Here is a 12,736-nt window from a genome sequence, read left to right on the forward strand (position 1 = left end):
GTATGCAAGCATTGAACCTGCTTTAACACCAGCGCCACTAAGCTTCGGCTATGCTTAAAAGATGAATACATCGCTACAGGTGGTGAATGTGGTCATGTGCTCCAGCGCCTTCTTCGCTTGATTTTGTGAAGTTTCAAGCGGCATGGATGGTCCTCCATCGCTACCCAAATTCTAAGTACTTGCAGATACAGAACCCTTGTGGCACCAGATTGCCGCTATAGCATAATAAACAGCACCGTAAATCCTACCCTCACCCTTAATCTGTAGACATGCCCGTTCTGCCATAATTACACCGGGAAAGATTTGCGAGGTTTCCGAGGCCCTCTAGCAAGAGTGTCGTGCTAATTTGTAGTGGTATAGTGTTTTTACAAACATTTTTATTCATAGTACACCCACCGGCGTCGGCGACCTACACTGGCTCTCGTTCAGGTTGTTCTTTCGATGCGATTCGGGGTTTTGATCTCTGATGCCACCACGGTAAATCTTATCTTGCCTTGAGCACATGATGCGGGTTGAGCTTAAATCAGCAGATGAGCAGCAAGATAGTCCTTTGAAGTGAGCCAGCGAAAGGGATGTTTGAGGGTTGCACGTCGCGTGGGTGGTCTTATCACTGCGCTGTTTTGATCATCCCTAGAGATACCCCTGCAAATCCACAACCTGCGACGAAATCATCGGGCGCAGTAGGACCCAGGTTGTTAACTCCAACCTTTAGGCTCATCGGCATTTTGTTTCCTAAAATTTTGCAACACACCGACAAACGACTTGAGAGACTTACAATTACATCCGTCCTATTTTTGAAAGTGTAGATGGCAATATATACGTATATGCCAGCTTACCCATCATGTATAACAAGTTCCATGACGCAAGAGACTTGACCGCATACCTGCGCACATATGTGGTCTCGGCATGTTATTGGTCGGATGTGGTTTGCACGGTTCCAGGCGTTTGTTGCCGTTACTTCTAAGGCACATGCGTTTGCTGTAGCTACTGTCGAGGACCATAGGTCAAAATCCTTCGCATGTAAAATTCGTTATCTTTTGCCCTGATACAAATAAGAGGTTTTTGATTCATCCATCGAGTCCATCTCACATCGATAGGGACCCTAGGACATTCAGCTGAAAACTGAGCTTAAAAATCGAGAAAAAAAAATGCCGACCGGCGCGGCGAAGGAATAAGACACTCAAGTATCAATAATGTATAGCACATGTATATTGTCAGGACCAGACATTGTCAGGGGCGAAGGCAGCCAACCATAATATATACAAGATAAAAAACGAAATCCTATGGCCACCGTAGGAGCTGACTACAGTAGAATCCGACAGATGGTATCTATAAAGCGGCGCACCAGCGCCAAGTGTTTTCCCCACCCCAAAAAAAAGTACCCAATGAAGCGACTTTACGCTTCTCGAGCGAGCTCCTGCATAGCTGTCTCTGCATAATGAGTCTCGGCTCTTGCATTCCAACGCTTGGACCGTCGCGGCCCATGTTTCTTTGACCGCCTCCTTGATATGCTGCATTCCTCTTCTACGCTGCACTCCACATCGGCCTCTGCCCCGTCATTCTTTCCGCGCCAATACATGCTTAATGACCACCGCGGTCGTTTCAACTGTTGCGAAGCGCCCATGTCGCTATGTATCCGTATGCGTGTTTCGGTTTTCGTTTCAGGGTCCATGTTGCATGGGTCGACGAGGCCCTTGACACCAACACCGTCGTAGGTAGTAGGGTATCGTGAAAGTTGCGGGCCTGGGCAGTTGAAGCACGGTTCCTCCTTCTCAGGAGAGGCTGTCAAGTATCCGGTGCCGTTGCACGCGGGACAAATGTCAGCAAGGTCGTCGGCAGACCAAGCAGCAGGTAAAAGGTAGAGCGTTTCAGTGGATTTGTTGAGAGTTGTCTGAGTTGCCGTCATGCTCAAATTCGAAAGTTACTTGTTCAAAGGGCGATTGCAAGATAAAAAGGTGTTGTTGTCTGAGGTAAGAAGCGGGGGGGGACGACAGTGTGGCTTGCCTTTTATAGTCCCCACCGACAACCAAATCGCAGGGACGCTTGATAACGTTGACTCATTTCCGATCATTCTATTTTTAAAGTTGTGGTCACACAAAACAGTTAGAATGTCCTTATGACCACAACGATAATGAACTGCTGCTCAACGGGTCGCCTTCTGATTGGTGGAAATGCCGGGCGCATACGGCATCAGCAACAGCGTGTCAGAGATTACACAGCACACGTTTTGAGTTTTTTGATTATCAAATTCTTGGCTTGTCAGAGTTGCTTCCGGTTGGAAACGGGAGGTGAGCTTATTTACGAGATTTTATTGCCGAGCATTGGGCCCCGCGTTATGAACAGAATGTGCCAAGAATACGGAGCTTTTCTTGACTTTGTTGCAACGGGAGAGTTTAGATGCTCGGACTTTGGATGAATGCGGAACACATTTATGGGTAAGAACGTCATGAGTAATGGTTTTTTCATTTTTGCAAAAGACATCCCTTTTTTCGGACCCCAAACGGGATAATAGTTCTTCATGCCAAAAATACTCGTAACTTATAAACAGATGCACATATGGTGGTAACAGTTCACTCAGTCTGTCCAACGCGTGCTATGCTGAGAGAAACACAGGAATTCCGGGAACGGGGGAGCTGATATGTCGCGCAATCCCGCTCCCCTCTTGGCATTTTGACACTTTTTGAATTTTGCATATTAAATTACGTTATGTTGCGATAAGTTTTGCCCAATATTACAATCCAATACATTACAGGTATATGTGCAGTAAGGTGCTTCCATCTGAGACTTCAACTTGATATTAAAGTGGAACTGTTTGTTAATGTCGAATGCGCTGAAACAATAATCAATGGTTAGTTACATTTGTTGATCCAGTTCCAAAGCTGTTCGCGCATTGATGAGTAACACTGTGTCAACCTATTTCGGTTGATATTGATCATGAGGTTTTAGGTGAACATTAGCCAATTGCAACTAGCACACCCTCACCGATGCATTTGTAACTGGTGGGCGGATCGTACGTTATGCAGGATGGGAGTTCTAGGCTTTTGATCCGCTTGCTGTGCAGTCCCTGACAGTGAAACCGCCACATTCTACCAGCGGCAAGCCTCTCATTGGGTAACTTGCCAGCAGTTTGCGTTAAATATCGGACCGAAACGTATCGCAAAAGGTTAATCGGTATTCAGCAGCGGAAGTTTTCATGCAGCATCCTAGATAGAGATTGAAACTGCTTCGCGATCACAGGTACTACCTTTACCTCCTCGGAGACAAGTAACAAAAAGCATTAACATGCGTTGAGTTTTTATCGTTAAGTAAGAGTTACATTAACTATTCCCAATTCGCCAATGGTATTAGGAAATTGCTCATCGCTGCTTCCCCACCATTCTATGATGGGAACCTGCAATTTTATTGCGGTTCGCCTAAAGAACCGGTGTTTATCAGCAGCAACCCTTGACGCTTCGTCCATCGCCAAAATATATACTCTGGATCTTGAGATATGAGCCAGATGAAGCTGGCGTTTTGCTATTGCAATGGGCACGCACCACTGAACGTATATCAATTCCCACAGGATTGACAGCCAGAATGATACTGCTTCGCCAATGTTGCAGTGTCCCTTCGCTGATCTCTTCAAGCATGTTGACACAATTTGCAATTTCCGCCGTGCATCATCTGATATCCTTGGCTACTTGCGCCCATGAGACTACCTTAAACATAAGAAGAGAATGCTGCAAACGTTTAACATCGAAACTGCTGTCGGTCCGAATTTTTCAGTATTGGAGTTCACGATACCAGAGAATACCTCCCAAGTCTCCATAAGGGGTGAATTCGTTGAATAGGATACTCTCAGCGTCGTGAGTTTGATGTAGTGCGTAGTTCCAGCTGCTCAGTGGAGGGGGGCTCAAACATTGATCGCTTGCTTGTAGACCTGGTTTTGGTTACAAGCTGCCCTGCAACATATAGCAGGGTCCTTGTGTGCCGCAGAGTCTCGCGATGCAAGTGTCGAGCTCAGCTCCAGGATCCGTGTGAGAATGTGGTTCCCAAACATGGCAATTTGGAACGAGAGTTTGGACTGGTGAAATTGTTTCTCAAGAATTTAAATTATCACCTCAGTTCCGTCCTATGAACGTGGTGATAGGTTTCCAGATATGTGTACGACTAACATGAAGCTGTCACGGTTCTCGTCAGGGATGTGCTCCACGGTCAGCTCCGTAGGTTCCAAACTCTAATTAGACGTCACATGAAATCTAGTACCTACCGAGGGGACACTTGTTGTCGTGAAGCCATACGCTCATAGATGGTGGACGCAGCGCAATATGGAGTTGCAGCCTTAGCTACGGTTCCTGTGCGCGAGGGTTTATAAATATCATGTAAGCTACCCCACTGTGTACTCTGCTTTTGTCGACCTCTTTGAGATCCAGAGTTAGCATCAAATTGCCACTAGAATATCTTCGTCGACTTCATGTACTCCCTCCTTTGATGGGAAAGGCTGGGTCAGGAATAGTGTGAGCTATCGTTCTGCAGATGGCTGTACATACTTGAATCGCAAACAGATGGAAGCATTGTTATTAGGAAGAAGGATATCCGTCTTACTGCTCTCACCACTTCAACAAGCAGTCCAATCAATCAATCACAATCGATCTTGCGTTACAGCATCAGCTTTCCATCATTGAAGCAACTACGTTCTCCATGACGCTTTTCGTTGCGCCTTCTTCACTCTTACTCCGTGCATGATGTCTTTATCGGTTTACCTTCCGAGAGACGTCTCATGCTAACATTATCCTTATCTCATCTACAGGGGCCAACTGTCAATGCTACTTGCATCGCAACTGATTGTCACATTATCCGCAGTTCGCGACAAAGGCTAGATGACACGCTCCCTGGAAAAAAGACACTCCCCCAGAGAAAACAATTTATCATTGTACATCGCCGTTTGCCTTGGAGTGTAATCCCATCCGTCAGTAAATTGGAGGACCCTCACGCTGAGGGTAAATCAGTCGTAGAAATAATAATTATTTAAAGGATTCGTTAAAAGACTTCGGAAGTTGTTTCAGAGATTCGTCATGTGTATCATGGCGTGCACGTCGAACATCAAAATTCTATAGCTGCAGACGAACGACTATCGTTTTCCTGTATCTTTTCGTCATGCAATGATTGTTGATCCAATGGCGATGCTTCCAAGAAGTCAGCAACAGCCACACATGACGAACTTGAATCCCCCACATGTTTGTCGCCCGAATTATGCCCGATTCAGGCTTGTCAATCATGTCTTCGTCCACCCTACAACCTTTATGCTTAAGGTTGCCTCAACCTAAACAGCGAGCGAATGAGGCAAAGCTGGCAGATAGGGTCCTGCCAGACATGCAACAGAAGGGAAATAATATTTGCATCCATTAGTCCGACACTACATACTCAAGATACTACATCTGGCGCTAGCTCTCTTTGTCGGTCAGATACGACGACGGTACTGTCTTCACCTGTTGCCAATGGGTTCATTTAAGAGGAGGGGTCGGGAGACAGTTGACGCAAACTAAACCCTAACTGATCAACTGCTGCTTTCAAATCCCATGAATAACGCGCGCGTCCTGACGCGCTTGGCCACGGGCAATCCATACACGATCCTTTCATCGGTTTTTATCCATCCTTCTGTGCTTGAACAGCTCTGCGAATTGCACGATGATTTGTCGTAGCAATATGTTACCCTTCCGGATGTGGAAGGTTTCTTTCTTCCTTCTCGTGCTTTATTGTTTCCATGTCTCGGCTATGTTTGGTACGCCTTACCTGTAATTGAACTGATCTTCATCTTCATCTGAAACGTATCCTTCAGCTTCCCGACGGGTGTCCCCCGATGCAAGCATTCCTGATGTCTTCTTTTGTACGTATCTGTGTATTTCTTGTTCTTTCATCAAATGAGCAAGCAACGTCTACGTTTGACTCACACTGCCGACCCTTCAGATAATTATACCGTTCCCATTCCTGGCCTCTCCAAGACGGTTACCGATGTAACATGCTTACTTACCATACCAAAGCTGAGCTACAAACTGACAAGACTTGGAAAAGCATACACGGACTCAAAATTGGGTCGTGCGGTGGTGTGCACAATGATGGATGCTCAAGAAACGTGGGTGATGATAGTCGCCGGGGTTGCTTGTAGGAGTAATTTGCTGACTGGATGTGGTAAGGTCGCTTACACTTGCAGGGTTGGATGTGAAGTCTCCAACTGGAGCACCCCTGTTGAGTAAGCCAGTTGATGTCTGGTACGGCTCTCCTGTTCGAGGTAAGGCCACAGAACAATAATCTACGGCCTCCCATATTCCGACGCTCATCGCAAGTACTTTGTCACTTTAAGCGACACGAATATGCAACGGATATGGGCTGCAAGCCATGCAAGGTGGAATTGACGGTATAGATTGTCTTTTGCTTTGAAGAAATATTTTTCAAGAATGCCGTGACGAAAGTCTTGATAGATTTCTCCGATATATCGATGACCGCGCCTGGCGCTGATAGCACAAAATTCTGTAAGGATACCGCAAATGCGCGCAAAACCTATGGCGCGGAAGGATGGACAGCCATCAATCGATATTTCAAGAGTAGCGATACAGCCGTTTCGTCCAAGACCCAGGCGAGATTTCTCGACTGTTACGGTTTATGTGGATCTTCCCCTTATGGTATGTACATTATTTTACTTGCTAGATACTCCGCACATATACGCGTATTTTGATTGTCCATTCTCTAACCTTAATGACAGTGAAGAGATATCGCAACAAGCGATGCCAGCGTTTGGCCCTAAACTTTCCAATTCCGTTTATTGCAAATGAAGTCCCCATAAACCTTTACTCCGGATCGGTCGCCCCATTATCGTCAACAATGGACAGTACCACCGCACCATGGTCGATTCAACAAGCTTGTGGGATGGACGCAAGGACGGGAAGGTTGACGGCGAATTGTTTGAATGTACAACAACCCTATTCGGTTCTTTCTCCTTTCTTTCAAAGGACAACGACCGTAGGAACAGATATTGTGTTAAACTTGTTTGATTCCGGCGACAATCCAGCCACAATATTTGACGATTTGGCCGGATTCTACGCTATGAGCGCAACTGGTGGGGCCCTTGTTTCAATGCGATTGCTATCGTTGGCGAATATCTCAATCGGCACTGCCAGGTACTGTTAATCTTTATGTCGACAATACCATCAACCGCATTACCCCTGGAACCGCCTTTGCGACATCCCTTGACGCCATTTTTCTATATAATAAACAAATCACAAATGTTAACGTCATAATGCAATCGTCGGGTAATACTTCAATCGATACGACTCGTTGTGATGCGTTCAACAGCATGTTGGAAACGTACTTGCCCGTCGCGAGTTTGAAGAGCTGCGGAACCGGAAGGTCAAGTTTGCCTGCTTGGAGTTGTAAGGTTGTCGATACTTCGACGGGACAAATGATAACGGCATCGATGTTTAAGCCAGCAAGGCTGGTGACTACAAATGTAGTGGGTAGCGGGAACCTTTACGAAATTGGTAGGCCCTAAGTCATTCATGAACAAATCATCGATGCACCCCTCATATCCTATATTAGTGGACTACAGAAACATAACTGTAACAATCGGCTCTCGTACATCCACACAATATGCAAATCCATCCTCAGGCTACGAGTATCGCTTTACTGAGCCGTGCGCTCCCGGGGAAAGCTTGATTGTCAACATACCCTACCCGGCCCTCTTACTCCAAAATGCAAGCACGTCTCTTGCGCGCACCGCAATCAAGCCGTCATCCCAACCTCCTACTTTGACCGTACTTCCGAGCATCACATATAAAGAACTCGTCAGCGACAGTGCGAAAGATGCTGGGGTATTGGTGGGCACAGTTGAAACCACCGACCAAGGCATGTTGATAGCATTTGAATTGAATGACCGAGGGTTTATCGGCGAGACCAGTGTGAAATTACAACTGCCCTACAGTGTTGTTTATGGTACGTAATATCACTTGTTTACGCATTTCAGTGCATATCTCACTGGAACTTCAGGGACGGGACCCAAAACGGTGAATGCATCGACTACCACCGAATTCACACTGACCTGCGGAGTGCTACCAAAACATAATATCCAGGATATTTCTGAGAAAGCAGATTCTCTACGCACCACCTTTCATGAAATTCGAAATCGTAGCGACACATTAAAATCTGTGGAATTTGATGGTAATATCGCTACATTTCGTGCTCACTTGATCCCTACGACTACCCTTTCTAACTTGAAACTCCAGTAACTACACACAGAGTTCAAGGTCTAAGTGCCTCCCCAGCTCCCACGAAGCTCGGAACAATGCAATTCCTGGCTGCATCATCTTTGTTCACTATCTTTCAAGACCTCCCACCAAATTCTCTAACCCTGCCATCAAGCGCTCTGGAACAAAATTCCATCCGTCGCCACACCCTCGTCTATCCATCTGAATTGACCTCTGCGGTCAATCTTCAAGTCACTTCACTGGACAGCTTGATCTCCGGACTCGGACTATTGCAGAGAGTTGGAGATTTAAGAACCAAGGGTATCGAGAGCCAATTTCGATGGTTTGCCGAACAGATGGGAAGCAAAATCGACAAGCAAAGTGTGTCGAGCATTGAATTACCGGCTGTATGGACTGTGAAGATGGATGTTGGAATGGTTGGTATCCTCGTATATCATCTGAACAAGAAGTAAAGCTTGCTGATTGGTGGTCATATTTCAGCTTGCTATTATCTCTCTTCAATGGTCCCTAACGACTGGCATCACAACAGATGTACATCCTACCGAGTTCATGCTTCTTGTGGGCTTGATCGAATGGATCCGTCTTGTGTATGGTTGTCCGGTCATCGTCGTTGGTGATTTCCAGGACGAATTTCGTTGGGTAGGTATACCAAAAGCCGTTTGAAATAACATTTTTACTACGCATATTAAGACTGTTCATGTTGAGAACAGCTCGCTTCACCAACTGGTTTCAAAGGTCCCGGAACTGCTTTTGGAACATCATGGTTAAAGAATCTGTTTCAATACGCTGTTAATGGCGTAGAGTTGGATTTGAATGTTGTTGGGTAAGTTGGCCTGCCTAGGAAAACACTGTTCAGCCGCTGGAATTGCCTATACACATCACTCGTCTAGGAACCTTTGGCCATTACGTACGACATACACTGCACAAATGATTCGCAGCAGAACTGCCACAAGACCGGCATCCGGAAATTGGTTTGATCATGTCTGGTAAGATATCTGGATTGTGCATACATTCAAGCACACAGCCTGTTCATTCAGAGAATATCTTTGCTCTCAGGCTCCCCTTTTCTCCGATAGCGAGCAAAGTAAAGCCACAAGTTGTCAATCGACTGAACGTAAACATGGTTGTAAACGGGAGCATGGTCGACGCAGCAGCGAGGGCCTTAGGGAACTGTTCTATTGGCCCAGAGGCTTCTTCCAGGTTCGTTGACTTGTATTGACTTTCCCTGAAAGATGTAGTTGAGTCCATTAACCGTAGCTGTTTAATAGCCGAGAATTCTCCAACCACATGCCTATAGTTTACGACATAGCGTGGAACACTGGGTCAGCGCCTAGCCCCTCGTTCTCACTCGTGTCCCTGAACATGGCCTTCTTCGATGTGACTGGTTCAACCCGACTGGACTATTTACGCCCATATAAATTCGGTGCCGACTACGAAACTTTGAGCGGAAATGGATTCACGGGAGACCTGCTCTGGACCAAGCTCACCAATCGTCTTAAAGCATATCTCGCAAATTTTGACCTAGTAGCCACGCAGTCAGAAAGCGAACTGGTTCGCGTTAAAGCTGCCAAACCCTTCATCAGTGGATTCGAGTACTCGAACAAGGATGTAAATTACAAAGGTGTATACATCAGAAAGAAGGAAGCAAAAGTCCAGAGTGGTGGAACATCTACATGTTCTGTTATCAACTATAGTTGGGATGGCTCTGCCACAGTGACTACCACAGTGGACGCCGACCCCGACAACGTCGAGGAAATGATTGCGGCTGCTCGCGATGGGGCATCCACTCCGACCAACACCAACCCTACACTTCTCGCATGCGGCTTCTGGGCATTATCCAAACCTGGCACAACAAGCTCGTCGGACCGTCCATTTATTTTGATCAATGTACATGATCGACCCGGTTACTTTGCACTAAGTCGCGACGGAAATTTGGCCATTGATTCAAGGTCAACCACGGTGCTGCGCCAGGCGTTATATGCTATTTGTTTGTCGCTTAAGGCTCAGAGTGGGCGAGGTGGGTTGGATTGTGGGGTCAGCGACAATGTTGAGCAGAAGATTTCAATGTTCTTTGTGGTATGCCTGCATCAAATTCTCTTTGTCCATTCTGTTTTTGACATCTGCATTTCCGTTTGATAGGGAGACTGGAACAATCAGGATTTTTCACGCGCTGTTCCCAAGCCAAACACCACAGATTGGAGAACACAAATGGAAAACACATTTAAGACAAGAACTGCTAAATTCGAAGCTGCCATGTATGATTCAAATTTCACTGAAGTCAATCCGGTGCTGATAAAGTATCTTTATACCAGAGCCAAGCAAATGAATCTGCAGTGTCCCCTTGCGAAAGTGTTTATTCCGGGAGACACGAACAGTCGCGGATCCAACAATCTGAACTGTGACAATTTTGAACAACGTGTTCCCTACGCAACTACTGCGAAAGGACAGTTTTACGTAGGTTGCCACCAAAAGACAACATTTCTTTGGGTCATCCCAGCTTACATGTCGTTGCAAGGATTTTTTGTTCTATTGCGGCCCAAACACCATTACAATCCTTGACAGCAAAATCGACAGTAACTTAGGATACTGGGGCGGGAACGCCTGCAACACTTCTGGACTTGACCCCTTACAGGCGGATAATTGTGCAAGTACGGACGTTCCTGGTGAGCTAGATGGAATCAGCGACCATCGGGCTGTGAGGATTAAGATCGGGGATGAAATGGCCGGGGCAGAGGTGGAACCGGTGCAGCCCACTATTGGTGATCCCGGTCAAAGTGCACAAGAAGGGACTTCAACGTCTTCTCATGTTGAGGTAAGGTTTGGAACATAAAGGTTACAGCATCAATGCTCAACAAACTTCTTTGTGATTTTTTCTCTATAGTCTCAAACTGCAACTCCCACTGATGATGTTAGTACATCAGGCGATAGTGTAACAGATATATCAAGTGTTACGCAGATGCCAACAGAGACGCCGACCGAAATACCGACTGAGACGCCAACAGGGTCACCGATAGAGACGTCAATTAGCGCCTCCGCTTGATCTCAAATAGAACAACTTTACAATGCGCCTGAGATGGTTTCTAGCAATGAATTTCATTTTGTTCAAACCGATGACATTAAGTTCCATTTTCCCCAAGCGTCATTGTGTTGCGCGAGATGGCCCCCTGAGTCAATCATTGACCTGCCTCAGTTGCCACACTGACCGACGTAGCTGTCGTCGCTGGCTCACTAACTCCCTGGAGCGCACTCTGTATGTCTGTACCCGTAACTTGGCATTCAGGTAATTTGGACAATCTCCACATAAGCTGCTGCATAGCAGTTTCGTTCCCCTTGACGTAGTCGACTGCCGTATTGAACGGAAGGCTATTAGGAGAACTGAATGCTGAAATTTTCCATACACTATTTACCCAAGAGTGTGAAGTTCGCTATTTCTTCTTCTGTTACGCTAGTCTGCGATCCATATGAACAGATGAAGCCCTGAGCACGTCTCACGGCATCCATATATTGCCGCCCTGATATCGCATATCCATCAAGATTTGTGCATCAGGGAAACAGTCACAAGATCGGATGTACTCACTAAAATTCCTCAGCTCATTCCGAAGAGCCTTATTTCCTTCGGTACAATTGTATGCCTTTCCCAGCACCAATCCAGTACTATTCCGGCGAGCGACTACGGGATTCAATGATGTCAGATGATGCTTGACGTCCACGAGAGGCGGATGTTGCCCAATCAATACATGCGTTTTTCAGAGTCATGTAGGCGGTCGACTTGGGGTTTCCACACCGGGTCTTCTGGATCCTTGCATTTATGCTTGGTTCTACATGGAATCAGTGTTATGATCAAGTGCACAAGAAGCTGCTCTGATATTCGATGTGCTTACAGGGTATCATAGTCAGTAGTGACCACCGTGTCAGAATGCTCCACGTATATCGGCTTTTTCTTGGCAGCATGAACCAAGGTGAATAGAATGAGGAGGATTGATAAAACAGAGTAACGCATCTGGATTTTGAAGATAAAGAATGTTTTAGATATATCTAATGGTGCAAAGTAGGAAGGTACTGCGCAAAACCGCTGATTAAGCAAGTCGCGACCCTCAATTTGATGACCTCACGCGCTCCTTTTAAGATTTCTGTCCGAACTTGTCCGATTGGCTTACCTCGTCGCCTAATGATACTTGAGATCTCACTCATATTATAATGAATAGTATGGAGGAACCTGCGGAGAGCTCACATTTTATTACTGTCGTCTCGGAGGTTGTCACATCAGATGTCGATAGTAATACTGTCCCCCAAATGTTTCCAGTTCAGTACCATGCACGGGCAAATTGGATATGGTTAATTCAAGTACTTGTGGTCCTTCTCTGGTCGATATCACAAAAAAGGATATTTCCCGCTCCCCTCAGCGCACCCTACGTCCTTGCCTTGCGACAATTCCTCTATCTGAATCTTGTCTCACATGCCATCTTTTATGTCTGCGAGCTCCTTTTCACCTCAATAGT

General features: G+C 46.1%; 3 protein-coding genes across 3 annotated transcripts; 1 reads left to right on the forward strand and 2 right to left on the reverse strand.

Moving 5' to 3' along the window:
- Positions 1-1,180: 1,180 nt before the first annotated feature.
- SPPG_08213 (uncharacterized protein) lies at positions 1,181-1,979 on the reverse strand. Its single transcript, XM_016756373.1, has one exon. It carries the CDS (start codon positions 1,904-1,906, stop codon positions 1,397-1,399), a length of 510 nt encoding a protein of 169 aa, XP_016604347.1. The 5' UTR covers positions 1,907-1,979; the 3' UTR covers positions 1,181-1,396.
- Positions 1,980-5,605: 3,626 nt separating this feature from the next.
- On the forward strand, positions 5,606-11,348 carry SPPG_08214 (uncharacterized protein). Its single transcript, XM_016756374.1, has 20 exons — positions 5,606-5,761; positions 5,819-5,866; positions 5,947-6,112; positions 6,174-6,268; positions 6,341-6,394; positions 6,459-6,659; positions 6,740-7,093; positions 7,155-7,514; positions 7,573-7,965; positions 8,020-8,190; positions 8,256-8,653; positions 8,718-8,876; positions 8,948-9,060; positions 9,128-9,223; positions 9,294-9,437; positions 9,506-10,313; positions 10,377-10,492; positions 10,550-10,691; positions 10,753-11,049; positions 11,119-11,348. Exons 1-20 carry the CDS (start codon positions 5,668-5,670, stop codon positions 11,275-11,277), a joined length of 4,368 nt encoding a protein of 1,455 aa, XP_016604348.1. The 5' UTR covers positions 5,606-5,667; the 3' UTR covers positions 11,278-11,348.
- Positions 11,239-12,289, reverse strand: SPPG_08215 (uncharacterized protein). The gene is made up of 5 exons (XM_016756375.1): positions 12,119-12,289; positions 11,979-12,055; positions 11,815-11,907; positions 11,645-11,749; positions 11,239-11,580 (listed from the first exon to the last, which is right to left on the reverse strand). Exons 1-5 carry the CDS (start codon positions 12,235-12,237, stop codon positions 11,411-11,413), a joined length of 564 nt encoding a protein of 187 aa, XP_016604349.1. The 5' UTR covers positions 12,238-12,289; the 3' UTR covers positions 11,239-11,410.
- Between the last annotated feature and the right edge of the window lie 447 nt (positions 12,290-12,736).

This window comes from Spizellomyces punctatus (genome assembly GCF_000182565.1).
Source record: "Spizellomyces punctatus DAOM BR117 chromosome Unknown supercont1.20, whole genome shotgun sequence".
NCBI classification, from domain to species: domain Eukaryota; kingdom Fungi; phylum Chytridiomycota; class Chytridiomycetes; order Spizellomycetales; family Spizellomycetaceae; genus Spizellomyces; species Spizellomyces punctatus.

Coding starts and splice junctions, on each gene's coding strand:
- SPPG_08214 (XM_016756374.1), top strand. CDS start 5,668: ATGATTTGTCGTAGCAATATGTTACCCTTCCGGATGTGGAAGGTTTCT. Junction 6,660..6,739: donor ATGTGGATCTTCCCCTTATG/GTATGTACATTA, acceptor CCTTAATGACAG/TGAAGAGATATCGCAACAAG. Junction 7,094..7,154: donor CTACGCTATGAGCGCAACTG/GTGGGGCCCTTG, acceptor CGGCACTGCCAG/GTACTGTTAATCTTTATGTC.
- SPPG_08215 (XM_016756375.1), bottom strand. CDS start 12,237: ATGCGTTACTCTGTTTTATCAATCCTCCTCATTCTATTCACCTTGGTT. Junction 11,750..11,814: donor GAATGAGCTGAGGAATTTTA/GTGAGTACATCC, acceptor ATGCGATATCAG/GGCGGCAATATATGGATGCC. Junction 11,581..11,644: donor AGCGAACTTCACACTCTTGG/GTAAATAGTGTA, acceptor TCAATACGGCAG/TCGACTACGTCAAGGGGAAC.
- SPPG_08213 (XM_016756373.1), bottom strand. CDS start 1,906: ATGACGGCAACTCAGACAACTCTCAACAAATCCACTGAAACGCTCTAC.